At 61.7% G+C, this 27,895-nt stretch overlaps 1 protein-coding gene and 1 long non-coding RNA gene across 2 annotated transcripts in view; both read right to left on the bottom strand.

Annotated features, from left to right (window-relative positions):
- Positions 1 to 9,835, bottom strand: part of ADAMTS7 (ADAM metallopeptidase with thrombospondin type 1 motif 7) — a 40,209-nt gene extending 30,374 nt beyond the window's left edge. Inside the window, exons 1-3 of the mRNA XM_032836875.1 lie at positions 9,520 to 9,835; positions 2,381 to 2,736; positions 681 to 846 (exon numbers count right to left, since the gene is read on the bottom strand). Coding sequence (XP_032692766.1) covers positions 681 to 846; positions 2,381 to 2,736; positions 9,520 to 9,646 — 649 coding nt within the window. The 5' untranslated portion in view covers positions 9,647 to 9,835. The remainder of the gene's footprint in view (positions 1 to 680; positions 847 to 2,380; positions 2,737 to 9,519) is intronic.
- Positions 9,836 to 17,677: 7,842 nt separating this feature from the next.
- LOC116854738 lies at positions 17,678 to 19,224 on the bottom strand. Its single transcript, XR_004380213.1, has 2 exons — positions 19,184 to 19,224; positions 17,678 to 17,786 (listed from the first exon to the last, which is right to left on the bottom strand). It is a non-coding gene; the product is annotated as an uncharacterized LOC116854738 (long non-coding RNA).
- Between the last annotated feature and the right edge of the window lie 8,671 nt (positions 19,225 to 27,895).

The raw sequence follows: 27,895 nt of genomic DNA, 5'->3' as shown, positions 1-27,895 counted from the left end.
CCCATCTCCCCTCCGGCCCCCAGGCGCTCCCTGTCCGTGGGGCCGGGTGGATCCCAGCACAGGGTCCCCTGGGCCCAACACCCACCGGGAGGCCATCCCCACTAGAGACCTGCTCGCCTGTCCCAGGCTGCCCCAGAGAGGAGGATGCACATCGGTGAAGCCGGGAAGACGGTGAGTCTGGGTACCCGTTCCGCTGAGCAGAGGCCCTGAGCTGAGGTAGCCTCTGGGGCCAGCATGCCAGCCGAGCAGTCCCCACAGCCCAGCAGCGCTTGCTGGGCTGCTCCGTACCTGGACTGGCCAGTGATGTGGCCGCTGGGCAAAAGAGGAGCTGCCCAGGAACCGAGGTTGGCTATGGTGGGCTGGGTGGAGTGGGGACAGGAGGGAGGCTGGTGGCTGCACTGCTGGGCTGGGCTCAGGGAGGAACCAACAGCGCTTCCGTGAGCGAGGAGGGGAGGCACCGGAGAGGGAGGAGCCCAGGGCAAGGGCAGGCCTGGCAGCAGAGGCCCCAGGCCCGTGGGCCTTTCGGAAGGCGGAGGCTACGGTGATGTCCACCGGCCTGTCTGCATCCTTTTGGTTCAGGGGAGCTGAGCATGGACGTGTGGACAAGGGAGCCTTCCAGAAAAGCGCTCCAGGCCTCCAGGCCCGTGGCCTTCCCCAGAGCTGGCAGCAGAGGCGCATACCTTGTACCCCACAGGTGCCTGCAGCTGCGGGGTCGCCCGGCGCGGTTTCCCTCTCCGGCGCCTGGCGCTTGTAGACCACGTGGGGCTGGGCGTGGCCGGGCTGGGCCGGGACGCCGTCGAGGGGCTCAATGAAGTAGTCCTCGTTGGAGAGCTGGAACACACCTTTCTGGGAAAGAAGGGCCAGGGTCACAGGAGAGGGCTGGCACTGGGCACTCTGCCCACCCGTCCCCGAGGCCCGTCCTGCCAGCTGAGGCCACACTGCTCCCAACACTCCTGACTGACCCCAAATGCACACACTTTCCTCCCTCTGGGCCTTGAACCCTTAGTCCAAGGCAGAGCTCGGAAGCCGCAAGTCTCAGGAGGATGCTCCCCCCTCACCCGTCAGGGGCAGGAAACAGGGCGATGGTACATCTAAGATGGCATCTTCCACACAGGCCCAGAGGGCCCTCTTGAGTCAGCGGCCAGGCCCCCAGACCACTCTCCCTCTTGTCGGCTGCCAGCCATTGTGTCCTCGCCCAGCTGCCTGCATCCCCGTCTCCCCAAGGCAGTGAATCACTCACACGGCAGCTCTGCCCACGCCCCTGCCGCGGGGATGCCCACTGTCACCAGGACATCCTGGCCCCCGGTCCCAGGGCCTGCCAGAGCAGGGAGGCAGGCGGGGGTGTCTCCGGGTGCCCATCTGCCAGCATTCAGAGAGGCCGGGGAAGGGGGTGTTGGGAGGTGTCTGGGCAGCCCACCACCTCCAGAGGAAGCCCAGGCCTCCAGCAGGGAGAAGGATTTTCTCACCTCTACAGCTCCCTCCTTGGCCCCAAATCTGCCCCCCTCAGGCTGGGCAGGGCTGAGAGCCCCGAAGGCCAGAAAGCGCACCCCGGAGACTGGGTTTGAGTGAGTAACCGGGCGGCTGTGGGCAGTGCCCTCCAAGCCGGTCTCCTCGCCCGCCAGCGGAAACAGCACCGCAGGCTCAGCTGGGGCAGTTTCTACGAGATTAACGAGAAGAAGGAAGACCGGCCCAGGCTCCCCGAGGTCCCCGAGACCTGCAGCTGTGCTGCGGGCTATCCATCATTAGGCCCTGTCCTCCAGCCCACGGCTTCCCTGAGCCCTCGGAGCTGAGGGAACGGTGGATGGCTGACAGTGCACACACGTCCCCCCCCACACACACACCCCCACCTCCCTCAGAGGGCAGGCCCGGTCACCCAGCCAGGAGCAGAAGGGGTCCCTGTGCTGCCCAGAGTGGCAGCGCGAGGCAACAGCGGCCCCCAGCCCTAGCCAACAGCGGCCCCCAGCCCTAGCCAGGAGCACCTCCATGGGGAGGGGCCGGCTGGGGCCCCGTCTCCCCAGAGGAAAGGCAGCCGGGGGCTGTCTGACCCGGACAACACCCTAAAGGGATCCGAGGGGGAAAAGAGTCATAACAGAGGCTCCGGGGGAAGGAGGGCTGCGCTGTTTGAAGTTTGAAGAGTTCCCCGGTCTACACAGTGAGTGATTCTCAAAGGGGGCTCTCTGCCCCTGCAGCTTCCACACTGGGGAAGGGTCGGAAACGCGGGCTTGGGAGACCCACCCCGACCCACCGCAGCAGGCGGTGTTAAGGAGGCCAGCGGGTGCTTCCGGCTCGCAGTCAGGCTGGAGGAGGGAGGACCGCCAAGCTGGGGGACAACACCCGCCAAGGTCCAGGCCCGACCTGGGGGTTGGGGGTGCGCACTCACCAGCCCGTCGCAGGCGCTGATGGCCGCCAGGCCGCCCTCCAGCTCGGGGTCCTGCACCTCGCCGAGCAGGTGGCAGGCGGGCGCGCGGGCGCGGATGTGCGTGCGCCCCAGGCCGCCGCGCCGCCGAGTCTCGCTCACGAAGCTGGGCGCCAGCAGGTGCGGGTTCGTGGTCAGGTTGAAGCGCAGCTCGCGCCCCCGATACTGCAGCTCGTAGAAGGCGGGCGCGGCGCGGCGCGCGGACACGTCCCGCTTGCGCAGCGCGCGCGGCCACAGCTCGTAGGACAGGAAGGAGCCCCCTGCGTCCACGCGCACCGGGTGTACGATGTCCAGCGCCGCGCGGCGGTCCGCGCCATGCCCTGCGGGGAGAAAGCCGGCGGCGACCCGGCGTGAAGGGGCCGCGGACGAGGCAGAGGCCGGGGTGCCACCGCCGCGGGCGGAACCTTGCCTCCCCAGCCCAATTCTCTGCCCAGGTTACCCGCTAACCCCCAACGGGCCCCCGCCCCTCCCCAGGCGGCCAAACCGATGGATCGAGCCCCCCGCCCTGCCGTGGCCCCCACCCTGACCTGGCCTCAGGTCAGGAAAAGGCAAAGCTCTGGCAGCGGCCGAGGCGGCCCCGGGCAAGACTGTTGCTCCATCCCACCTCCCTGCACCTGCTCGAGTGCCTGCCACTCAGCCCACCGGCCTCACACCTGCTGCCCTGCCGGTGGGGCTCCGCGGGCCAGAACCTTCACCCCGTCACGTCCTGCTCCGGGTGCTCACTGAGCCCTCCCCTGAGCACTTTATCTTCACACCGTGGCTCCCTGTCCCCCTTTCCAGCTGTATTTTTCCCCAGAGCACTTCGGACACACCATGTGGCTTCACATTTCAACTATGTTTCTGTTTGTCAATTTTCTCCTGGGGTAAACCCCAGGAGGGCGAGAATCCTTAGTCTTTGCTGGAACTTGACTGGCCAGAAGAGTGTCTTATTGCTTGGGGTCGTTAAAAAGAAGTAGTTACTCAGTAAACGCTGAGTGACTGTGTGCAATGGGGGGTAATCACCGCTTGTACTCTGGGGGCTCTTGTGGGAATCAATGAACTGACCCCCCCCAAACCTCGGGGGCCTGGCGGGCTGACTGCGCCTGCCAGCGATCAGGATTGCCAGCGATCAGGATTACTACGTTGACTGTATAGCCTGGGGGATTTAAAAATGCACTCTCGGGGGCCAGAGGGTTCTGCATGTGCCTCCAGTCCCCCTGGCATGGGGAGACAGAGGAGGACCACCCAGATGCATGCCCGCCCCCGCACACCAGCAGAGCGGCTCTGCTGTATTTCTGTTACACACAAGAGTTCATTTGGAGAGAAGGTTCCAGGACTGGAAAAAAATTTGCAGACCTGCACTCAGGCCCCTGCAGTTGGCGGAATCCCTGTCACCGTCCTCATGGAGTTCTCTGTCACACCTTCTCTTAACCTTTTTTGCCATGGACCCCTTGTCAGAATAACGCTCTCGAATGCATAGGATACAATGCAAGTGAGTGCCAAGGAAGCAGATTATACTGAAATACAGCCATCAGCATAATTTTGGGAGTGGGCTACCGACATCGGCACTGCTTCATGAACGCACAAAGCAGGACCTAAGGGCAAATTCAACAGCTACGGTAACCGTGCAGTAGTGATGAGCTACAACCGTATTTGAGACAGAAAAACACGTTTTCTGGGTTGGAAACAAAGTCACAGGGGCTGCTAATGCTACTGTAGTTGGGTGCGACCACGCATAACTGAAGAAAACGCTTAGAGGTAAAAAACTTAGAGACGTTCTATCTTCCCATCAGAGTTCATGGTCCTTTACATCTTGCCCGTGTCCCTGGGGCTGCGGATTCCAGGCGAGGACCCCCGCGGTGAAGGCTGCAGGCTGCTCTGGAGAAAGCGCAGGGGCTTTGGGGATGTCCACACTGGCCCAGAGCCACAGAGCAAGAGGGACAGAGCCGAGACCGCACTCCAGGCCCCCCACATGGCTTCAGTCTCTGCAGGAACACGGCTGTGCGCTCACAGCAGTCCGTGCCTCTCTGGGCCTGTCTCCCGGTCGCTAACATAAAGGACGTGCCCTAGAGCAATTTTGCAAACTTGTGTAGCTACCAGACCTGGTCTTCAAAAGGAATCTCGTGTAGACACACAGACACATCAGAGCAGTGCCGCTGTGGGGGTCAGGGGTCCTGGTGCTGAAGCTCGTGTCCCTAGGCTCTGAGGAGCAGTTAGGAAACTGGCCCGTCCAATGTTTCTCTCAGCCCGAGGTCCTGCCCTGCCCAACTGGGTGTATGCCCAGCTCTCCGGAATCCTGGCCGCCCAGGACAATGACCCCTCGAGCCGTAGGAATGCCTGGGCGCCCGGCAAAGTCCCGCCAGGGACCTCTCTGTAGCCGCCTGCTGGGGCCACGAGGGCAGCCAAGCCCAGCCAAAGCTCCATCGGGGCCAGGCTGCAGAAACCACCTCACTGGGCTCCTGCCGAACCATGTGCAGACGGCCCTGCACAGGCCAGTGCTGTGCCTCCGCTGAGGCCGCACCCCAGCATCCACAGCCGCCTGGGGGGCAGCCCACGGGGTGCTATCCAAGAGCAAGTTCAGTCCGGACGGGTGGGGTCACTCTGTGAGGCTCCGGGCAAAGCTTCCGTTTCTGAGTCTCTGGAGGACACGAATGCAAGGGTTTCCCAGACTTCTCGGGTAAGAATTTGTGAAAACCAAATTAAACCAAGTTCCCAGGCCCTGTCCCAGACCCGCTGAATCAATGTCTCCAGGAAATGGGACTGGGAAGCTGCGTTTTTTTACTAAGAGCCTCAGGGGACTGTGATCATCAGGGAAGTCCGGAAATCCTCGGTGGGGAGTGACCTTGGCCGGACATCAGCAGTACCTGCCAAGCTCTAAAAGCTGTGGGGGCTCCAGACCCAGCCCAGAGATGGATTCCATAGACCCAGGACTCTGGGGCCCCAGAGTCTGTATGTCCCTTGGCCGTGCAGGGCCTGTGACGTGACAGTCCCCAAGGCTGAGCTCTGGAAGCCGGTGGGCCGGCTTGTTGGAGGAGACTCCGTACTCCGTCACCCTCGCCGGGGCACTCGGGGTCCAGGGCTGCTCGCGGGCTCCGTCTTCTCCCTGAGTTGATCTTGTTTCCTCATTTTGGCTTGCACCAATATTGAAAAAATATTTAATCCGTTGCCTATGCTTTATTAAAAAGGACACGATCTTGTCCAAAAATCTCCACTTTCAGCTTTCTTGAGAAGTCTTAGCCATCCACGTCAGGCCTCCATTCCCACCTCGCAGAAGTGGCTGGCGTGGAGCAGGGAGCCCCGCTGGAGAGGACCCGTACCCCCGGCCAACCCCACTACCCCCTAGTGTGTTCCCCTCAAATGCAGGCTGCCCTTTGGCCTCCTGGCTGCGCAGTCTTTCAAGGACTAAAGCACAGCACTTCTCACAGAAGCGGGGTAACAAGAGACAGGCCGCCCGCCGGGTTTGTTCCCACGTCAGGCCGCCCTGGTGCGTGGCCTTTGCGGCGTCACCCCTGGCTACTAACTGCGAGAGATGGTTAGGTGAGCCAAAGTCCGGGAAAAACGTGGGAGACGCTGTCCCTCCCCTCAACGTCGAGAAAGAGGTGTAAGGCCCAGTGCTGAGTGGCCCGGCGAGGGGAGGGGACACAGCCCCGACGGACAGAAGTGAGGAGAAGCCTCACGGGACAGGGTGGCATGAGGTCCTCTGACCCTGGAGCGTCCCGGAGCGGGCCCGGGAAATGCCACAGGTGCGGGCAAGAGAGGCGGCCAGCTTGGGCCCCCCCATAATTGTCTTGTAAAATGAGACGGTGGGCTGACAAGATACGGCACTGTCGGGCACGTGGGCTTGGAACACAGGAAGGTTCCTCCGGCTCGGCCACTCCACAGCTGTGTGGCCCGGGGACGTCACTCCGTCATCGGGCTGAGTCTCCGCCACCCTGCCTGCCCAGAGAACCCAGGGCTGTGAGCGGAAGGACAAAGGTATTGGGATGACACAGCGGCTGTGTCCCAAAACTCCATTTTCAGTATCATTCCCAGCGGTGCCCCGGGCATGGGCCACCCCTGCCCAGGCCGCGAAAGCCAGCTAAGGGGGCGTGGGGGCCGGCCCGAAGCGCTCGGGTCCCCGAGGAATGGCTGCCGTGTGGCTCACTCCTGGCAAGAGCAGCGTATTGGGGCATCAGGCAGGGGGTCATGGGTGCGAATGACAGGGGGGATTCTGAACGACGGCGGAGAAGTGACCCCAAGAACTCCAAGCAAGTGTCCCTGGGGAGGGAACCCTGCCCGTCCCCGACATGCGGCCCTGCTGGGAATCCCTGCTCTCCACCTTGGGCAAACCGCAGAAGACAGAAATTCGAGGTGACTTATAAAGAAGCAGCCTATTCGGTTCAGAAATGTGACCGAAAGGTAGGTCAAAGGCATGAGGCTCACGCGCCCTCCAGACAGCGGGTCTGAATCTCAGCTCGGCCACTGCAGCAGTGAGCCCCCCGTTGAGTAACTCAACCGCCCCACCTGCTTCTCCACCTGTCGGATGGGGGCCACCACCACCGCACCTGCTCCCCTGGGCTGTGAGTGGAACAAGCTCCCACGCAGGTGCTGGGAACCGGAGACGGCACTGAGCCATCGGGAGCGAAGCTATAACCCAGACTTAGCAAGCGAGCTTCTAAAGGGTTCTCCGCAATTTCATAAAAGCCTGTTTTCTCTCTTTGCCTAATGGCTTAAGAAAGAGCTTTTTAATCAAAAAAAGAAAAAGAAAGACTTACAGGAAGTTATCACTCCACAATAACTTTTATTTTCTGGTTTTGCTCTGCTCTCATCTTTTTTGTAACTTATGTTGTTTTGCCATTAAAATGGTTTATAAAGGGGGCAGGCGAGTTACGAAGCAGACAGCCTGTCCGCTGTCTACAGCCGACCCCCAGCAGAGACTGGCTGACACTCTCAGCCCCCCAGGGCTGGCAGGGCCTAACTGTGGCTCCAGGCTCCGTGGGTGCGCAGGGCTGAGCGAGAGCAGGGCTGCAGGCACCGGGCAGCGAGCCTGCTGGGTCAGGAGCCCTGCGCCCAACGGACGGAGCCCCTGCCATGGCGGGCGTTAAGTACTTGGAGTATCATCCCTCGGTGACAGAACTGTCACTTTGCAGCTTCTACCAGAGAATGCCAACGTGTTTACCCTCCCCTCTCTATCAAAAACCTGAGTCACAGTCCAGCCCTTCAAACGACCTGACCCCATGCTCATGTCAAAGAGGAAAAAATAACCAGGGTGCGCGCGCTTGCGTCCTCCAGCGAGCTTGCGTGTGCCCAGTATGCACACTGGGCTCATGTGTGCCATTCAGCAATGAGGATGGGGACATTACCGGGCCCCAGTCCCATCAACCCCCACAAGCTCCTTGATTTGTCACAGAAGAAAAAGTCAGGATACACCTCCTACAAGTGAGTCCAAGATAGGCCCTATTGGTCTCAAAAAAGATAGTGCTGAGAGGGTAGGGCCCCTGGTCTAGGACTCTTGGGTCAGCTCCAAAGAAAATGACACACAGCTCAGGCATCCTGAGTGAGGGCAGCTGGGGGTCCCCATGTTGTATACCTAGGGGTTAGCGGAACAGACATTGTCCCAGGAGTGCGGGGGGGCCGATCAGACAAGAGAAGGTACCTGCTCTGTCAGGTAAGCTCAAACAGCAGGCCACAACCACAAGACTCCGCAGGGTCTCCCTGGTCTCGGTGGGTCTCAGTGGCGGTCCCTCTACCCTGGGCTAAGAACTGATACCCAGCATCTGGATCCTCCCAAGAACCCTGCTGGGGAAAACACCGTTCTCCCCACTTAACTATGGCCCTGGAGCGGCAGGAGCTCGGCCAAGCTCATACACCGGCTGGCCTGCAGTGGAAGTGGAGAGGGTCCTGACCGCCCCCCCCCACTCCTCCCACCACTGCGGGGGACCTGGACCCCAGTAAGGGCTCAGGGACTGTTCCTTGGAGCAACCACTTCCTGCTGCCTCATCCCCATCACCTGGTCGGTCCTGACGACCCGGCTCTGGGCAGAGGGAAAACAGGATTCACATGGTAGCTAAGGAGCCCAGCCTGGTAGGGCACAGTCTCGGAGCCTCTCCCCTGGATCCTGAAAGAACTTTCTATCACCTGCCTTGCAGGCCTGTTGTAGAGAGGGTGAGAAATAAGAGTGCATTAAATATTTGCTCCCTCTCCACCCCCTATACCCTGCTGCTAGAGGAAACCTCCCTAAAACCCCCGCACCCATGAGCTACTCCCCTCAAGGGCTCCCCAAAACCTCTAAGATCTGGTTTAAATGCCTCCTTAGACTCCGGCCCCAGACGCTTTTCCCTTGAGTCTCTGTGCTGAAGAGGCACGAGTCCCCCATCCCCAGCACGCAGGCCTAATGCGGCCCACGCCCCGCGGCAGGGACGTCCCCACTCCCTCCAGCCCACCCCGAGTTCATCCATCTCCCGTCCCTCCTGGCTCTGGCCTCTCCTCCCCTACAAAGCCTTCCCGACCGCTTGGCCAGCATGGCTCTCGAAGCTATCCGATCAACCCCCATCAGACCAGGAGCTCCTGGGCGCGGGGCCGGGGGTCTCCTAGACCCTTGGCTCCTAAAATCCCAGGCCGGCTGCCTCGGACGCGCTTGGAGCTCCGCGGCCGAGGAAGGCCTGGACGCCGGCCAGAGGCTCGTCGGAGGCCGGCCGGGCGGGGCAGCGAGAGCCGAGCCCAGGGCCGGGAGAAGCTCCCCTCCGCTCCCCTCCGCTGCGCTCGGGCGTCTGCACACTCTGGAGAGGGGAGGCAGGAAGTGCTGGGGGCGCGCGAGCCGGGCCCCCGCGCCGCCGACCGCCCGCCGCAGCCCGGAGCTGTGACCCCGCGCCCCGGCCCGCGGCGTCCCGGCGGGCTGCTCTCGGACCGGGCGCCGACGAGGCTCGACACGGAGCCCTCCGCGCGCAGACCGCGCTCCGTGCAGCCCCGCGGACCATCCCCGGAGGGGCCCCGCGCGGTACGCCCGAGGACGGAGGGGCTGCCTCCAGGCACGGGCAGGGGGCCGCCGGGTGCGCGGCTTTGTCCCCCGGCCCCGCCCGGTCTAGAGCCCCCGGGGTGCGCGGGGGGCGCGCGGGGCCGGCCGGTGGGGAAAGGCGGCCACCCACCTGGTGCGGGTCCGGGGTCGCCGGGCGCCAGGGCGCAGAGCAGCAGGAGCAGGGGGCGCAGCCGCGGCGCGGGGCTGCGGGGGCTGCGAGCGCTGCGGGCGCTGCGGGCGCTCAGGCGGCCGGGCATGGCCGGGGCGGGCGGCGCCGGGGGCTACCCCGCGCGCGCGCTCTCGTCCGTCCCGTCCGCTCGCTGCCCGGTCCGGGTCTGGCTCAGGACATGCCCGGCCCGCGCGCAGCTCCCGCGTCGGGACCCGGCCTGCGGCAACAAAGGCTGCAGGGCCCGCCCCCTCGGCGGCGCAGGAGGCTCCAGGGACCGAGAGCCCGACGGCGAGAAAGAAAGAAAGAGAGAGAGGACAAGAGAGGAGCGAGGGAGGGCGGGAGGGGGCCGCGCGGCCGGGCCGCCCCGCCCCCCACCTCCCCCACCCCGGCCCCGCCCCTCCCGCCGCCCCGCCCCCCACCCCGGCCCCGCCCCACCCCGCCCCGCGGGCCCCACCGGCTGCGGTTTGGGGGCGGGTCCCGGCTGGGCGCCCGTGGCGCCCCCCGACGGCCGTGACCGCCCTCCCGGCCGCAGGCGCCCTCTGGCGGCAGAGCCGAGCCGGGACTCCGGGCCGCGACCCTCCAAGCCCCGCTATGAGCCAGAATTTCCGGAATGTCGCTCTTCCCCGAACAGGCTGGACCCCCTGGGAAAAGGGGTCCGGAGGTCCCCCGGGGGACTCCCTAGTGGACCCTACTCCAAAGCCGGCTCAGGAGAGTGGCCTGGACGGTGGGCGACGGCTCCCACGTGAGGCCAGTCCCGCAGCCACAGTGTCCATTCTGCTGCGCGGCCGGTGGGTTAGTGCTGGCCAAAGCGGGGTCCCGTGGGCGCAGGCCCCGCCCTCTGTCCTCAGTGGCCGCAGCCCTTCCTCCTGTGCTCCCCGGAACCTGGTCCTAGGACACTCCAGCCTTCACTTACCCTGTCCCCTGCACAGGGACCTCCTGGAGTTCCCCGTGCTTGGGGGGGGTAGCCTCCCGCCCCTGGCCTCCGAGACCCACACTCCTCGCTGTCGTCTCCCCTGCACGTTCCCTCGTCTCTGGAAGCTCACTCCCAGCTCCTGCACCCTTAGCCCTACTGTCCTCCCAGGACACAGGGAGTTCGTGGCCGCTCAGTTCCTTGAAGCCCTCATTTCCCAGGGACCTTTCGTCCACCTCTGCCACCAGCCCCCAGGCCCACAGCCTAGGCTGTCGTCCCCAACTGTCCCACATTGGAAACCTGAGGGCCGGGGCCGGACCTTCACACCTGACCCTGCCACTTTCCCACCCTCCCCAGACCACCCTCTTCATCACGTTCTATGGGTTCTTCCTCTGGTCCCGAGTCACCTTCTTCCTCTCCCCCCATCACCCCCTCCTGGCTTCACCCACTTGCCTTCCTAGCTACATCCACTGCTTGACCTCTGGCTCCCACCCAACCCCCTTCTCTCCCCCTCACTCCCGTGACGGGGACAATTCAGGCCGCCGCATCCAGCCTCACACACGTCTCACCCCGCGCACCAAGCCTGCGCCGGGCACCCATGAGCTAGCTTCCCCTCATCTGGACCCTCCAGCGGTTGGAGGCAAATGCTTCTGCCGTTCCCTCCTTCTTCCCCAGGGACGGTGCTCCGGGGCCCCCTCCTTCCTTGGTCCCCACGGCTGCCGATCCTCCATCTGAAAGCATCCTGGCCTCCCTCCTTTGAAAGACACTGATACTGCTCCCCCGCGGACGGGACACCCTCCAGGACCTGCTCTGCTTCTCTCCTCAGTCCCACTTCCCCAGGGGGTATGTGAACCTCTCCCGTCCCGTCAGTTCCCCAGGCTCACGCTTCCTCCAGCCTCCGTTTGGTCCACGAGCCCCTAGACCCTGCTCAGTCCCCATCTTGGCCTGCCCTGAGCATTCTAGAGATGCCCCCCACCCCTCTCCTCCATCCACACTCATCGGCCAGGCCCGTCTCCTCCTCACCCTGCAGATGTGGGGAAGTCAGTGAACACCACAGACACGGTATCTGTTGTCAAGAGCCTTGCTCCAAAAGAGGCGCCCAGACCACGGGCATAGCAGACAGACATGGAAACAAGGCCCCCCGCCGAGAGGGGCTGCGGGCGGTGGGGGTTGGGGGGCAAAGCTGGGAGACGGGAGGACGGTCAGGGAGGGCACCTGAGGACGGGCCGGTTGAGCGGAGCCACCGGAGTGATGCCGGAGTGATGCGAGCCAGCCACGTGCGGTGAAAGGAAACGGTGGGCATAGACCTGGTACACCCGAGATTCGTCCTTGCAGACGCTGACCGCGTCAGCGCTCACGGGCAGTCTCCCCTTCCCACTTCTCCGCGCTCCGAGAGCCCCCACTGCCCCACCAGTCATGGCACCCATCACACAGAATGCCTGCGGTCTGTTCGTGGGTCTGCGAACCCCACCACCATGAGATGCAACGTCGGGTCGTACTCGCCTGCGGGACGCAGGCCCCAGCACAGGACACCCAAGAAACCAAGACGACCCTGTGAGGGGACACACAGCCCTCCCTGGCCAGCCCCGCAACTTGCCACCCTGCCTCCTGCGGCCAGCCATCGAGACTGACCGGAGGCCTCTCTGACGGCTGACAACAGTGCCACCTGCTCCCACTCCAGTCCCAGGTCCTGACCTTTATCCCGCGCGCCCCTCCCCACAAACCAGGCTGGACAGGACGGGATGCAAAGGCACAGCGAGCTCAGTGCTGCCCTCGGGACTTGGGGCATAACCCAGCCAGAAAGACAAGGCCAACTCCAAATTCGGGGAGCAAAGAGTATGTTTTGAACCAAACAAGAGAGATGATATTTCAGCATGTTGGATGTAATTGTCCAGAAGGTCCAATTACAGACTCCCCCACCCCAACCTTGGTAGTTTAAGTTTCGGTGATCACTATGCGAGGCAGCCCAACACCCCCAGGGAGATTTAATTTCGCTAAAAGGTGACCAGAAACTCACCCAATTGAAGGAGAAGCTGGCAGTGTTCTGCTTCTGTGTTTCCATGTATATATTGACAGGTTGCTTAAAAGGTAGCGAGCAGAGCAGAGCCTGGTCTGTTTATGGTTATAAACGAATAGGTAACAATGGTAAAATGAGGCACACAATTTTTTTTAATTTAATGAAAACTGTGGGCCTCGACTGTCATATCCGGCTAATGGAGACGCGGGTCCCCACTCCCCATTTCACGGGTTTTCTCGGGCGGACGTTCTCAGCCAGTGGTGATTTCACTTCCGTGGAATTTTGCAATGTCTGGAGACATTTTTGGTCGTCACAGCCAAGGGGGAGGTGCCACGGGCACCCTGTGGGTAGAGGCTGGGGATGCCGCCGACCCTCCCACGGTGCCTGGGGCAGCCCCCACCGCAAGGGGTTGTCCAGTGCGAACGTCACTAGTGTCCAGGTTGCAAGTCTCTGGCGAGAGGACGAAGTCGTTTGAAGGCCTGTGTGGCAAACCAAAGAGCTTATGTTCTAGTGTCTTCGTTGTGCTTTGTGTTCTGGGGGTCAGGCAAGCACAGGGTAAACGTTCAACCTTTACACACAGTGAAAAGTACCCCTCCTCCCAAAGTGGGTCATCCCCGGCCCCTCGGTGCTCCTTCCCGGGGGCCATTTCTGCCTCAGTTTCCCACGAATCCTCCCAAGAAACGAGTGTGGACGCTTGGGGCAGCACGCTCCGCTCTAACGGCCCCTGGCTTTTTCTCAGTGAGTGGCCTAGCCGGGAGATGCTTCTCAGCCCTGGTTAGCGTGGGGCCGAGCACATACCAGACTGTGAACTGCATCGGCAGGAAATCTGTGTTCTACCCACTGATGCATTCTAAGCGGCAGTCTCTGGCGGGGACCCTCCCCTGTGCACGAGGGAGAGCTCATCTGTGGGTTAGGCCCGGCTCTGGGCTTACTGTCCCGGGCCTGCATGTTTGTGACCTTGACAGGGAGGTAGGTCTCCCCAGATTAAAGGAACTTTTTTGGAGGGTCCCTTCCACTCCAGTACACCACCAGAGTTGCAAAAATCATTCTAAATTCTGGTGTAGGGGCCAGACTGCTGAGCAAGGTTGCCCCACCCCCCATCCCCCGTGGGACAGGACTAAGTGCCCTCTGGGAGACGCAAGGGACGCCTGCCTTGGAAGGGTTGCTGAGCCGCCGGCCCAGGCCTGACTGGCGTTGTTGCGGAAGCCCGGAGACTCGGGCCAGTTTGTCCCCATCTCTGATGCACAGCACCAGCTGCCCGAGCTTGGGAGGGTGGTCCGCCCCACGGAAAGGGACAGCAGTGTGGGGGTCCCAGCAGCCGTCCCCCTGGGGAGTCCTGAGCCATCACTGTCCACTGCCTCGCCAGCAGCCCATTGGGCAGTGAGAACAGTAAACAGACGGAGGCCCAAGTGGAACACCGAACCCGAGTTCCCTGTGCAGGCCCCATGCCCTACATGTGATGTCTCGAGACGTCTTGCTCCCAAGGTGAAGTAGAGGTCACCACTCTCCTGGGCGTGCAGGTGGAGAAGTGCAGAGCACACAGCCCATGTCCTCTGCCGAGGGCCCCACACATGCAGGTGTCAGGGCCTGGCCAGGCCTGCCTGTGGCACTCGGGTCCCTGGCCGCTGCACGCTCTGACTCCCCAGATAGCCAGTGTGGGCTGTGGTCATCATGGGGGCCGCTGTGTTGCAGCGCCTCCTCCCCGGGAGCTGTTTCCTCAGGCAGCCAGGTGCTCTGGAAACAGGCCCCTTCCCCTTCATGAGGATTCACAAAGGCTTCTGTTCCCAGCGCCTCTCCAGTGCCAGGAGCCAGGAGCCAGTCTAAGTCCAGGGGGACCCTGGTGATGGCATCGCTGTTCCCTGCAGTCAGCTCTGGCCTCCACCCAGAGCCCAGCAGCCCCCAGGGGCCAGGCCTGGTCTCCCGGGCCAGCGCCCACCAGGACCCCGGGAGGAAACTGTTGCCCGTGAATCCAAGCAGCTCTCCCCGTGAGCCGCGCCCCCAGCCCCAGCCCAGCACAGTCGGGTCCCGCTCCCCCCACTCCGACCCGCAGGCTCCAGGGCTCATCACCTCCGCTGCCCTCCTTTTCCTACCTGCCACCCCTTCAGCAACAGGGTCCCACATCCCTGTGTCTGGAAATGAACTGAAAACTTCTTTGGCTTTTCTGTTGCATTTACTGAGGGCCTGGGAGCCCTTTCTGCTTGCTTATCCTTTAACATTTTTTCTTATGGGTTTTATTAACTTTTGAAAAGAAAATACTTGTTTCGACATTTAAAAACCAGAATCTCGGAGCTCCTGGCCAGCTTGGCTGAAGGAGCAGGGGACTCTGGATCTTGGGGTCATGAGTTCGAGTCCCACCCTGGGTGTAAAGATTATGTAACAATAAAGTCTTTAAAAAAGAAAGAAAGAAAGAAAGGAAGGAAGGAAGGAAGGAAGAAAAACAATCTTGTTGGTAATAAAATTCTGGATGAAATAGATTATGTGGGTTGTTTTTCTTCTTTTTGTAACCAATACATTGTTTCTCTCCTTGATTCACCCGACGAAAACTCACGTGTGCTGCCCGCAGTGGAGCGGAGTCAGTTGAAGGAAAACACCACGAGCCTTATTACAAAGTTGCTCTCGCCAACATTAAAAATGGAGCTGGTTATATAATTTGGGGGTTGGGAAGAATACTTTAAAGATGAAATCAACAGCAAAATCTGTAGGGGAAAGAAAGCTAATAGATGTGCCTACATCAAAGGGAAAACTTCTCCCTATTCTAAAGCTCCGAAAATCCAACATCCAAACACCAGGAGACCCGGAGAGCTCAGAGGGACCAGAGAGGAGACCTTCAAGCAAAGAGGGTGCCTCTCCGACAGAGGGACCGAAACGTCCAGACTGGAAGGGTTTGCTGGCATCCAGCACGATGGAGAAAAAGCAGAATGATCCACCCCGGAACACAGCCTCTCGGCCTCCTCACGAGCCAGCTCTCGGGGACTCGAGAAAAGTCCCATCCGGAGTTTCCAGAGCGGGGAAAATGGTCTCGAAGACCGTGGTCGGAAATGCACGGGAATTCTCTCCAGTAACTCCACGAGCAAGAGGCCAGCGGAGGCCTGCCAGTCCCCAGGATCATGGTTTCTGACCTAGAGCTCAGGTCTCGCACTCTCGCTCCTGTGACTCGGGCGTGAAACCCCATGAAAGAGATAAGCCCAAGTCCGAGTGCAAGGCCGGGGGTGGTGGTGTCGCCTCTCTGAACAGTGGGCAAATGTTCTGGGGAGGCCGTGGGGAGCTGTTTGGGACTGGAGTGGGTGACACGGGAGGATCCAGGACGGCGGACACCCAGGCTTTGGCCGCGGGGTGCCCTGGCCACTGGGCCTACGGACAGCAGGTCCCATGTACCCAGTGTGGGCCCTGCGCCGCCCCCCGACCCACCACCCGCTTACAGCCACTTGCTCCTGGCAGAGTCCGAGCCTCTGACCTGAGCTAACACTGGCTCTTGTACACGGCGGACACTTTACCAGAATCTTCTAGTTGACCCTCCAGCAGCCCTGCGAGGTGAGCATCACTGTCCCGTTCGCAGGCAAGAGAAACGGAGCTTACGTCACTGCCATGATATCACACAGTAACTGACAGTGCAGGACCCAGAGCAGGTATGCATGCGCCCGGCCCCAGGCTCACGCCGTTCCACCTCCCCGGCCACTCGGGCTGAGCTCCGAGAACACAGCCCTGGTGATGCTCGTCCTCAGGGGCGAGGAAGGCAGTGTCGGACCAGGCACCCGTGAAGCGCTTGGCACCCGTCAAATTTGCAAAAGTATCTGTCTTTTGGTGTTTAGTTTGCATATGTATCCAAGTAACATGCGTTCAAGACTTAAAGAGGCAAACGGTTCTCCACGGAAGCTGGACGGCCGCCAACCCTGCTCCGACCTCTCTGAGACACACACACACACACACACACACACACACACACACACACACGATCTGTGGCAGGGAGGGGGTGGAGCTCTAAAGGGGCTCCTGAGCCAGGCCTATCCCCACCGCCACCCGCTGTCCCCTGCTTCCCAGCCCTGCGTGTCCTGGAGACAGTCCAGGACCGCTGGGCACATGGTCTCGGAGAATTCCCCACGCGCACAGCCTGGCGCTCCGGGAGGCCGAGGGGGGCCTTGGCAGGGACCGAGTGGCAGGAGCCCAGGAGCAGCGTGCCCAGTGACTCAGCCACCTGTAATCTCTCTGCAGGGGAATTCATCCAAAGGGAAAAACACTGACCACATCACTGGTGAAACATGATCTGTGGAAGTGCTCTGTTTCCACTGTTGTAACAATAGCCAAGAGACTGCTTTTACAAAAGAAAACGAAATGTCCCCAACCTGCGACCCTCTCCCTGCCGTGACTGCTTCGTCTTGGGGGATCCCGAGTGCGGGTCCTTGGAGATGCCATCAGAGCATCACAGGGCAGAGCCGAGGCACCCCAGTTCCCTCCGGTGGGAATGGGGCCCCGTCCCCCACCTCACAGGGCGCCGTAAGGGCTGGAGGAGCTGATTCTTGTGACGATCCTGGCCCTGGGCCTGGACACAGGAGGTGGTGCCCAGTGTCCCCTCCCCCCACCTCAGCCTCAGCATTGCCCCCTCCCCTGGCTCCATCCACCCTCCGGCCCTCTCTGGGACACTCCCCTGACCATCCTGGTGGAGGCACTTTCCAACCCATGTCCTCCACGGTCCCTCCAGCTCTGCCGGCCCAGGGCCCAGAGGGGGTCTCCTCACAGGGCCCACCACACAAGGTGTGCTCACATGTGCTCAGGAACAAGTCCTGCAGGCCCCAGTCAGATCTCAGCCCTCCCTCTCTGGCCTACATCCTCTGCCCCCAGCACGGTGTGCCCCCACTCAGCTCCTCCCTCTCTGTGCTCCCCGATGCCCCCAGTGCTCCTGGGGTAAGCGTGGATGCTGGTCCAGCTCTGTCTCCATCAGAGACAAACGGAGTCCCTGAATGCTGGGCCCAGAATGGCTGATGTCCCACAGGCTTTTACATGATAGTCCTTCACCGACCGCCCCCCCCCGACCATGCGTCATGCTCTGCTTCTTGATGTGGGTGCTGGTTATATGGGTGTGTTTGGTTTGTGAAAATCCATCATCCGTACTCTTATGACACATAGGCATGTGTGTGGTCTGTGGATATTACATTTTACTTAAAAGTTTACTTTAAAAAAAGTTACCTAAAAGTCTCTTTTTTTTTTATTCTAGGGTGATGACAGGGAGACTTGAAGTGGAGTGGGGTTGGGGATTATAGGTAGTCAGGGAGGACTTCTTGGAGGAGGCAACATTTGATCTGAGACCTGTTGGGTAAGAAGAAGCCAGTCTTGGAGGAAACTGGGAAAAGCGCCAAGCAGAGGTTCTAGCAAGTGCAAAGGCCCCCGAGGTGAGCAGAGGTTTGGGCTCTGGTGGGAGGCCATGACAGATGTAGGTGGATCCCAGCACAGAGTGTGGTGTTAGAGGACTCTAACAGGTCAGAGTGCAGGCACCAGATCAGGCAGGGCCTATACCCAGGTGAGGAGTGAGGACCTTACTCTAAATGGGACAGGAGGTCATGGAGGGTTTTGGCTGGGGCCATGCTGTGGTGTGACTTTCCCTCTGACTGCAGAGGAGAAAAAAGGACCTGGGCTCAAACACCCCACAAGTCCTACGTGAATGAACGAAGACAACAGGTACCCAGAGAGCGCTTAGGGTATGAGAACACAAGGGGACTTACAGACCATTTTACAGAGGAGGAAGCAGGGACCAAAGAAGGCAAGTCACTTGCCCCAAATCACACAGCACGTTAATGGCTAGAGCACAGAGACTAAAACCCCAGCCACCTGATACACAGTGACATCTCCCACCAGAAGAAGAAATACCCCTCATTTTGCAAACTTTCTATCAGATTACTAGTTCATTCAGCGTCCGGCCCAGACTGGAGCTGGGTAATCAGGTTAATTTCCCCCTTTCTGATAACTGGACTGCGAATCCCACTTCTTGCTGATTCTCCTCCTGGGCAAGGGAGGCAGAGGCCTGGGAGCAGGTCTGGTTGTGGGGACTGATGGCGGACAGAAGACATAGGGAAGATCTGGCCTCTGGGGACCACCTCCCAGCTCCTGGTGGCATGCCTTGCCATTGTTCCTGATGAGGGCAAGAAAGAAGGAAAGAGCTAAGGCCAGTGGGGGACTGTCTTCCAGATAGGAACCTGGGAAGGATGGGAAGGAGGGGGAGGGGGGAGAGAATGAGGAGGGAGAAGAGGAGGAGGAGGGGGAAGAGGACAGAGAGGGAGGGAAGGAGGAGGAGGAAGGGAAGAAGGAGCAAGGGTCCACAGCGGCCGGGGCTCAGACCTTTCCCCCATTCGCTGGGCTAATTCTCCCATGACCCTGGCCAGGGGTTATCTCTCTCCTCCTTTACAGATAGGCAAGGGTAATGGGTCAGCCCCAAGACACATGGCTGGTTAGTGACATAAAGGGGACTATGGTCTCCTCCTCTCCCCTGGGGGCCCTCCCGTCCTTCAGCCCAGCCACCCCACGTTCCTGGAACTTCCTGCTCAGTTACTAACCATCTGTCTTATTTCCCTGTTCTATTTGCTGCTCGTTCCCTGTAGCAGCTCATCTCCTGTCTGTCTGCACCCCTCAGCAGGACCCCAACCCTAAGTCCCAGCACAAGACCGGCTCCCCAGGGCGGCTGCACCCCTAGTGTTCAGCAGAGTGCCCACCACGCACACGGTGTGCACTGTCTGGGGACCTGAGGAAGGGGGTCGTGGAGGGAAGGCGTTTCTGAGGGGCGGCATTGGGGTCGAGGCCAGGCCACGGGAAGATCTGCGACAGGCGCGGCCTGCAGGAGAGCCACTCAGGCTCCCCGAGGTCAGAGGCCAGGTCCACGGGGGCAGGTCAGAGAGGAGGGCGGCGCACACTGGCTCTGCCTGGGCGTCTTCACAAATACCAGGCCTTGGATTCCAGCCCAGACCTCCATGTCTGGGGTTCTCCGGATTCGCTTTGAAGCCCCCGCTGAGGGTCTGTCTCTGCCACGAGGCCTCGTAGGCCAAAGCAGGAAATGTAACTTCGTTCCAGCTTGGAGAGGAAGCCACTGGAATGCGTCAAGCCATGAGAGTCTTGTGAGCAGCTCAAAGCCTCCTCCGGGAAGACTTCCCGTCTTTCCCTGGTCTGGGGCCCCTACTCTGAGTACGCTCAGGGCGCGGCCCCCCGTCGGCTTCTGCTCCCCGGGCTGCCCTAGTCACCTCTCAGTGTCCAGGCCCCGTGCGGCAGCCCTGCCGGCCTTGGGAACGAATGAGCGCCCGGACACGCGAACAGACCAAAAGGGGGTTGGGACGAGCGGGGCCCACGGCTGCCGCGCGGGGGAAGCACCTTCTTCAGGCGAGGGGGGTCCGAGGGCGCGGGGCGGGGGGCGGAGGGTCCGGCTTGCGCGGCTGGACGCGGAGCAACCTCGTGACGGCTCCCCTGCCCCGGGGCTTCGGTCACGAGGAATCGCAGAACGGCGGCCCTAGAGACACTGCCCGGAGGCCGTGGGGGAGGGCAGTCCCTCTCTGACGTGCCCCCGCGCGGCGCCGCAGGCCCGCCTCTCCAGGCCCCAGAGCTGCCGGAGGGGGCGCGGACCCCAGAATGGGGGCGGGGCGAAGCCCGGAGGGGGCGGGGCGGAGCGCGGAGGGGGCGGAGTGGACGGAGCGGGCGGGGCGGAGCGCGGAGGGGGCGGAGCGTACGGAGAGGGCGGGGCGGAGCGCGGAGGGAGTGGAGTGGACAGAGCGGAAGGAGCGAGTTCCGAGCGCGGTGTGGGGCGGACCCTGGAGCGGACCCTGGAGCGGACCCTGGAGCGGGCGGGGCCGACCCTGGAGCGGGCGGGGCCGACCCTGGAGCGGGCGGGGCCGACCCTGGAGCGGGCGGGGCCGACCCTGGAGCGGGCGGGGCGGGTGCGGCCGGCTGGGGTCCGCGCTGTCGAGGCTGGCTCCCGCACGACCGCCGCGCGCGGACAGCTCCGGGACTGAGGGCTGCAGAGCGCTCGCACGGGCGGCTTGCGGGTGGCGAGGCTGGCGCGACGCGGGTGCCGCGTGCCGTGCCCGGGCGCCCCCTCTACCGTCCGGGCCGAGCGCACCGCGGGGCGTGTTCCGGCGCCGCTCCAGCCGCGCGCTACCCGACGGCGTGCCCCGAAGCCTCGCGGCCGTCGCCCGTCCACACCGGGAGCGTGGTGCGCGACCGCAGCTGAGCCTGCAGGGTGCGGCGCGGGGGGTCGCGGACGCTCACACACCCTCCACGCCCGACGGCCGCCCCGACAGCATGGGGAGGGGGGAGCGGTGGCGGACGCCTGTGCCCGCTGCGCTTCACCCCCGCCGGGCCTGCCCGCCCGCCCTCCGCCGTCCGCGGGTGTTCGTCGCGGGCCACGCTGGGCACCTGCTGCTGCCGCCCCTGCCCAGCCTGTGTGCTGCCGGAGCTCAGCCCTGCTGACGGCCTGGCGGAGCCCCCGCGTTCTGGGGATGCTGAGCTAGCCGACCGCGGAGCCAGCTCCGTCTGCCTCGCCCACTCCAACAGCCGCCCCAGCTCGCTCCTTGCCGCGTGCGGTGCCTGGAATTCGGCCAGGGCGGGGAGCCGAGCGGCCCCAGCAGCTGCATGGCCAGCCAGGCTGAACCCAGAAGCGGGGTTCTCAGTAAGGACAGCTCCCTCCATGTCAGTACTGGGAGCCACCGGGCAGAGTGGGTCTCTTGCAGGGGTCCGGGTGGGGGTTGATGACGTCAAGAAGCAGTGTCTGGGCGGTGGAGGTTACTTAAGCTGAGAGCGCCCCACCAGCCTTCTGGGCCACCCAGGGTGATGAATTCCTTCCGGCCCAGCCTCGGTTTCTTGTCCTACCTGAATGCTGGGGACCCTACCAGGTCCAGGGTTTGGATGTCCTGCGGCAGCCTCTGCCCACCCCAGCCTGCCAACCCCATGTGGTCCACACCTCACCCGCTAAGGACTCACTCCGACTCCCACTAGGTCTCACTTTGTGCTTGTAAGGAAGCTGTAAGCATCTGTGAAGTCCTCTGGGGAGAAGCAGAAGGCAGGAAGGTAGCCCTCTGTTGCTGGGGACTTCTGAGCTCTCATCCAGGAGGCCTGCCTGCCTCCGGGCTTCTCCAGATTCTGGGGCTTCTCTGACTAATCGGGCTGCAGGGAGCAACCCGAAGGCCTGAGATGTGCATGATGGAGTGGGGGTGCTGGAGGGGTGCAGCACTGGCCTGGGTGGCCACAGAGGGTGCACCTGCCACCCAGGGGAGAGAAGTCATGGGGAGCAGATTTTGATCCCTGATTATGACAGACCTTTCCCATTTTTGAGCACCTTAGTATCATGAGGTAGTAAGCTCCCTGTCCTTGGAGGTATTCCAGTAGATGCCGGTTGGTCACAAAGAATGAGGGAGAAAGATGTGTGGAGGTGCTAGGTGATTTCTGCACTCCCGTGAGCCTGGACTGGGGGGTCATATCTTCAGTATGCATGTCATGTGGCTGGAAGCACCTTCTCCCTTTGCTCCCACGTGCGCCCCAAAAGCTAAATCAAAAGGCACGTGATTGAAATGCCTTCCCTGGTCGATGGCAGTCGATGCTTGTGCTGACACCGAGCCATGGTAAAGCATGGCCAACAGCAGGGCTGTGGAGGAGGGGTCAGAGTCAGAGCCAGACTCTATCCACACAACCATCTGCACCTAAATTTCATGGCTGACGGTTCTCTGGAGGAAGACTTGAGCTTGAATGTAAAGGAAGAGCACATTTACCCCACGTGGTGTCCAGGCCAGGAGTCCAGGCGGGACCTTGGGTTGACCTGAATGTCGGCACGTGTGTTATCCCAGGGCCAGCGCTGCGCCCGAGGGAAGGAAGGCCCCAGCGGCTCCTGGTGTGAGCACCCCAACAACTCTTCTTTGAAGCAGGGCCATCGGGAAGAATCTTAGTGTCTTGGAGGGCGTGTCCGCTTACAAAGAAGATACTTGTTTGGAAAGTAGAGAACCACAGTGCCTTCATCGGTAGCACCAAATCGTGATTATTTTTCTACCCCTGCTGTAGTTCCTACCTGTCTTCCTGCCACCCAGGCCCCAGCCGTCCAAAGGGCTGGCCCTAGGAACCAGCAGTGCGACACAAGGTGCTCTCCTGAGAGACCATGAGACTGTCCGGGAGCCGTGAGCACTCTGACTCAGACATAATAGCTTCTTACATGGTCATTTTTTAAAAGACTTTATTTATTTTACAGAAACAGAGCCAGAGAGCATAAATGGGGGGAATGACAGAGGGAGCGAGAAGCAGATGCCCCCATGAGCAGGGAGCTCAACGTGAGACTCGATCCCAGGACCCTGAGATGACCTGAGACAAAGGCAGATGCTAAAATGACTGAGCCATCCAGGCAGCCTGTTCTAAAATTATCGTATCAGGGTGCCTGGGTGGTTCAATGGGTTAAACCTCTGCCTTCAGCTCAGATCATGATCTCAGGGTTTTGGGATCGAGTCCCGCATCGGGCTCTCTGCTCAGCAGGGGGCCTGCTTCCCACCCCTCCCATCTACTTGTGATCTCTCTGTCAAATAAATAAAATATTAAAAATCATCCTGTCTATTTCTTTTTCCTTGAAGATTTTATTTATTCATTTGAGAAAGAGTCAGAGAGAAAGCATGAGCAGGGGAGCGGGGCAGAGGGAGAGGGAGGAGCAGACTCCCGGCTGAGCAGGGAGCCCGACATGGGGCTCCATTCCAGGACCCCAGGATCACGACCTGAGCAGAAGGCAGACAGACACTCAACCGACTGAGCCACCCAGGTCCCCCTAATATCATCCTGTTTAAAGACTATTGTAGAAAGTTACACTAATCAGTCCGTATGTACCGCATCATGGACACCAGCCAAGGGGTGGGAGGCGAAGACATTCAGCCTGGAGTCTGCTTGGTCAGAAGTCCCTGGTCTGTCTTGCTGTGTGACCCTGAGCAAGTCGTGTTGCCTATCTGAGCTCCGGTTTCTTCCCCCATAAAATGAGGGAGTCCGTGATTCAGGGATTCATTTTTACACCTCTGTGTTCTTTTCTCAGTGCTCTTCCCAAGCAAACTGTTTTCAGGGTCGCTTCTTGCCACAAAGCGGAGATCCTATAAGCATCATAGTTCCTTTGACTCTTCGTTCTTGTGAATTGTTTCCTTGATGGAGGTCAGGGCGCTTCTCACTGGCTCTTGCCATCAAAGTGTGCTCACCCAGAGGAGGACTGCGGATCTCAAGGAGGTGTTGGCGGTCACAGCCGGAGCCCAGCTTGGAGCCGGCCCTCGTGAGGCTTCTCTGGGGACTGCCCTGAGTGTGGGAACAGGACCCAGGTGTGGCCTCGAGGGACAGCCCGGTCCTGCCCCCGGAGCGGAGGGGACGGTGAGGAGGGAGGCGTGGGTCCCCGGCTCCCCCGCACCCTGAGAAGTGAACTGTCGGCAGCTGTGGACGAAAGGGACACGAGCAGGTCCACCCACGGAAGTGCGGCATAGATGAGATTTCTGAGCGGAACATCGAAGCCCGGAGTGTGCAGAGCGGGGAGAGCGGCCAGCTGGTGTTGACCGACCTTTGGCAAAGAGGCAGACAGGGTGCTTTGCGTGCCGTTGAGCCTACCTCCTACCTCCCCATCCCGCTTCCCAGGGGAGGAAAACAAGGCACGGCGTGGCTGACAAAGCCGCACGGTTCCAGGGCGGCGGAAGGGCAGAGGCGGGAACCAGAGCCAGCCTGGAGGTTGAGTTTAGAGCTACGTGTCCAAACCCACAGGAGCAGCTGACGTGCTCTCAGCTTCAACTCTTGGAAGGAAGTGGCTCGTGGCCGGTCCTTCACGTGGGACGGGCGAGCAGGTGGCAGGTGCCCCGTCAGGCACCTCGTTCCGACTCAGGGGCCTCACTCTACCCTTCCCTGCAGCTTCTGAGTCGGACCTTGGTCTGGACGTCCTGCCGCACACTAGGCCCTGCCTGGCCTTTTCCACCTCTCCTCCCTCGCTCCCTCGGGGCCTCCTGACCCCCTTCCCAGCCCCAGCCTTCCCTGCTGAAACCCCAGCCCACATCAAGACCCAACTCAAAGGGCCCTTTCTGGAGCCCTCCCACCCACGTGGGGTGCCCGGGGGCCATGAACTGCAGAGCTGACCTTGCTGTCCCTCTGGGTCCATGTGCCTGGCCCTGAAGGGCTCTGCATTCAGCTGGAAGTGAAACCTCCCTACAGCCTTGAGTTTTATCTTCAAAATTCATCCAGTTTGCAGTTGGCTCCATGTTGATTTTATAAAAATCCTCACGTGGCAGACTTAGAAAATGCTCTGAGCAGCCTCCGTGCAGCGCGGCGGCGAAGCGGGCACTCGCGCAGGCTCCCCGGCCAGGCTCCTCTGGACCCGGACCTCGCACTGACCCGCTGCTGCCGTTCCCTCTGCCTGGGGGGCCGGCCCCGCGAGATGGGGTCTGCCTGTGCGCCCACAGCCCTTGCCTGTTCTGGGCCGTGGCGCTCGTCGTCCTGGCTCTCCGGCCCCTGGACTCTCAGCCTCCTGGTCTGAACCCCCTTTCCCTTGCTGCCCCCCACCTGTCAGCGCATCGTCAGGGACCACGGGCAGTGGGCTGGGCCTGACTGTCAAATGGCACGCACGTCCCCGCTTTGTGCACTGATAAGTCACGCACTCCAGCCACCCCTTGTTTTGGCATCCCCCACTTCCTGGGGGCGTGCAGGGCACCTGCCACAGGGTGCCCATAGTTTGGTCCTTTCTGGCCTGACCCCCTCCTTGGGCCGAGCAGGAGCCTCCTCCCGCAGCAGCGGGGACAGGCCTCCCTGATCTGCTTGTCGCGCCTGGAGGGGTGTGGACACTCTGGCTGAACAGCCCATGAGCATGGCCCGGGCCCTGACCTTTCCACCAGATGCGTCTCGGCTCTCAAGTCACGGTTAAAATGCCAAGTAGACAGGGATCTGTGAAGCCACTTTCAGTGGCCTGGGAGTGGATGGGCTCCGTTGCTGCATTGTGCCGAGAATGAATAACCCCCAGCCGCCACGCTGGGCAGATGTGGGGCAGGGGGCGCTGCCCCTGCGGGGGTCCAGCTGCCTCCATGGGTAATTCCAGCGGTTGCTCCAACACACCCCAGGGAGATGGCCAGCTGGAAACCAAGATAGGGCAGTAGTTCGGTCAGCAAGACCCAGGTTCATAACTCAAGGAACGGGGGAGAGGCAGCCTCCCAGGTTCTAGCCAAGCCGCTGCCTTAGAGATGGGGAGACTGGTCCCACAGGACCTTTCCCAGGACGGAAACCCACGGCACGGCCTCTCTCCCTCAGTCTGACGAGGTTCCAGGAGGAAGGCAAGCCGGCCCATTCGGTTTGCCTGGGGCTGGTTTTCTGGCACCTGGGACCCGCCGTGCTACATGTGTGCCAACCCAGGTGGGGGTCACCCTGCCCCCCCCGGGTCACGGTTTCTCTCTCTTCCCTGTTCTCCCAGGCAAGTTCTAGGGGGGCAATGAAACAGGCAGACATAGCTGAGGCCCAGACTGTCCCCTCTGGCGGGCGGGGGATGGGGGGGCCCGGAGCTGCTCAGGGCTCTGACATTGCCCAGGCCCTGCCCTGTGGGGCACACGAGCCCCGGATCTCTGGCGCGGCTGGTCTCCCACTGACTCACTCTCTTGTCTGAAAGACAATGTAAAAGCGCTCTCGGAACGGCTGAACCTCAGTCTCCATCAACATTTCTTCTGATAAATGCCGGGATCCACAAGGTGGGTGTTTGGGGACAGTTTAGCCACAGGGTGGCTTGTCTTTCTGTTACTCTGCAATTTAGGGAGACCCACACAGCTCTCCCTCCACACCCTCTCCGCGTCACCTCGAGCAAATCTGCACACCTTTTTCAAAAAAAAAGTTATTTTAAAAATGTTAAGTGCCGTGGAGTTCCTGTACAGTGTTGTGTTCACTTCACGAGGGCGATACAGTGACACGACACGTCCAAGTGTGACTCCGCGCTCACCAGGCCCGCACCTCGCTGAGCCTTGAGCTCCCCGAATGCAACCGGAAGATGGAGACACGCTCACCTCTACCACACTGAGCTGCTCTGTGAAGTAAGGGAGAGATACCCACCCTGCACACAGAAGGCCCTCAGCTGGAGGTCCCCACTCTTATCTCTGACCCCTGATGGCTCAGAGGCCAGGTGACGCTTTCCTCCAGGGTTTGGGGAAGTCAGCCAGGATTTAGTGCAGACACAGGGACTCCCCAGGGAAGGAAACTTGAGATTTCTGCTTCCTGGGCCCCAGCAGCCCACAGCTCAGCTCTGCTGTTAAATATTTGTGTTTCTTTTCCAAGATTGCTTTGGCTCCTTGGGGAGAAGAGGGAACCCCAGTGCATTGGTACTGGGAATGCAAAGTGGCGCAGCCACTGGAGGAAGGTTCCTTGAAAAGTGAAAACTAGAGCTACCCTACAATCGGGCAAATCCCCAGGCCCAGGGGCCGGGTTTGTTCAGCGGGCTTGGTGTTGGCATTAAAAACACTTGGCGCTCCCGGGAGCCTGGGGGGCTCAGTGGGTTGAGGGCTGGACTCTTAATTTCCGTTCAGGTCCACATCCCGGTCCTGGGGTCCGGTTGGGTGAGCAGAGGGGAGTCCGAGGGCCTCCGCCTCCCACTGCCCCTCCCCCTTGCACATGCGCACGGGCGCTCCCTTTCTAAAATAAATCTTTTTTTAAAAAGAACAACAACTTAGTTGCCAACATTTAAAAATCAGGAGTTTTTAGTTAAAACCAGATTTCTGATTCCTTTCTAAACACCGTCGGAAGAGCAGCTGGGGCTGGCCGGCGGGTCCTCGGATCGGTCTCCCCGCGTCCATGCCCCGCCTCGTGCGTCCGCCGCGCAGACCCGGTTCGACTCCCCGGAAAACGCGGCCCGGGCTCGGGGAGGGGCTTGGTCCCGGCGAGGGACTCGCGAGCGGGGCCGCGTCCTGCGGAGGGGAGGTGCCGGCCGAGCGCCGTCGTCCATCAGTGCCCGTGAGCGGCGCCTCGGCCACTCTGCGCCCCAGGCCCCTCCGGGCACAACGTCGTCCTTCCCGACGCCCGCGCGGCCTCGGGGGTTCGCGCACCCACACAGCGCGGTGGCCAGCGCCGGGTCGTGGGCACGGAGGAGGGGCGCGAGAGCAAGGGCCGAGGGCGGCGTCCCGGGGTCGCGACGGCGCGGAGCCAGCACCGGTGCGCGGAGGCCCAACCCCGCCGCTGTGAGCCGGCGGCCGCGGCCAGGCCCGCATCCCGGCAGAATGACCGCGCTTCCGGCCCCGGGGACACCTGGCGGCCGGACACCCCGCGGCCGTCCCGCCGACCGCTCCCCAGCCCTGCGGCCCGCCCGTTGCAGAGCCGGCGGGCGCGCGCGGCTCCGGGGCTGGGCGGCGGCCGGGGGATGGCGCGGAAGAGAACAAAGAGGCTGTGCCGGGCTCACAATGGCACCATTGTGAGCCCTCGGGGCTCCCAGT

Source organism: Lontra canadensis, unplaced genomic scaffold (assembly GCF_010015895.1).
Source record: "Lontra canadensis isolate GAN:19392208 unplaced genomic scaffold, GSC_riverotter_1.0 scaffold94, whole genome shotgun sequence".
Lineage (NCBI taxonomy): Eukaryota > Metazoa > Chordata > Mammalia > Carnivora > Mustelidae > Lontra > Lontra canadensis.
The sequence above is the reverse complement of the archived record's forward strand: the minus strand, read 5'-3'. Positions and strand labels throughout refer to the sequence as shown.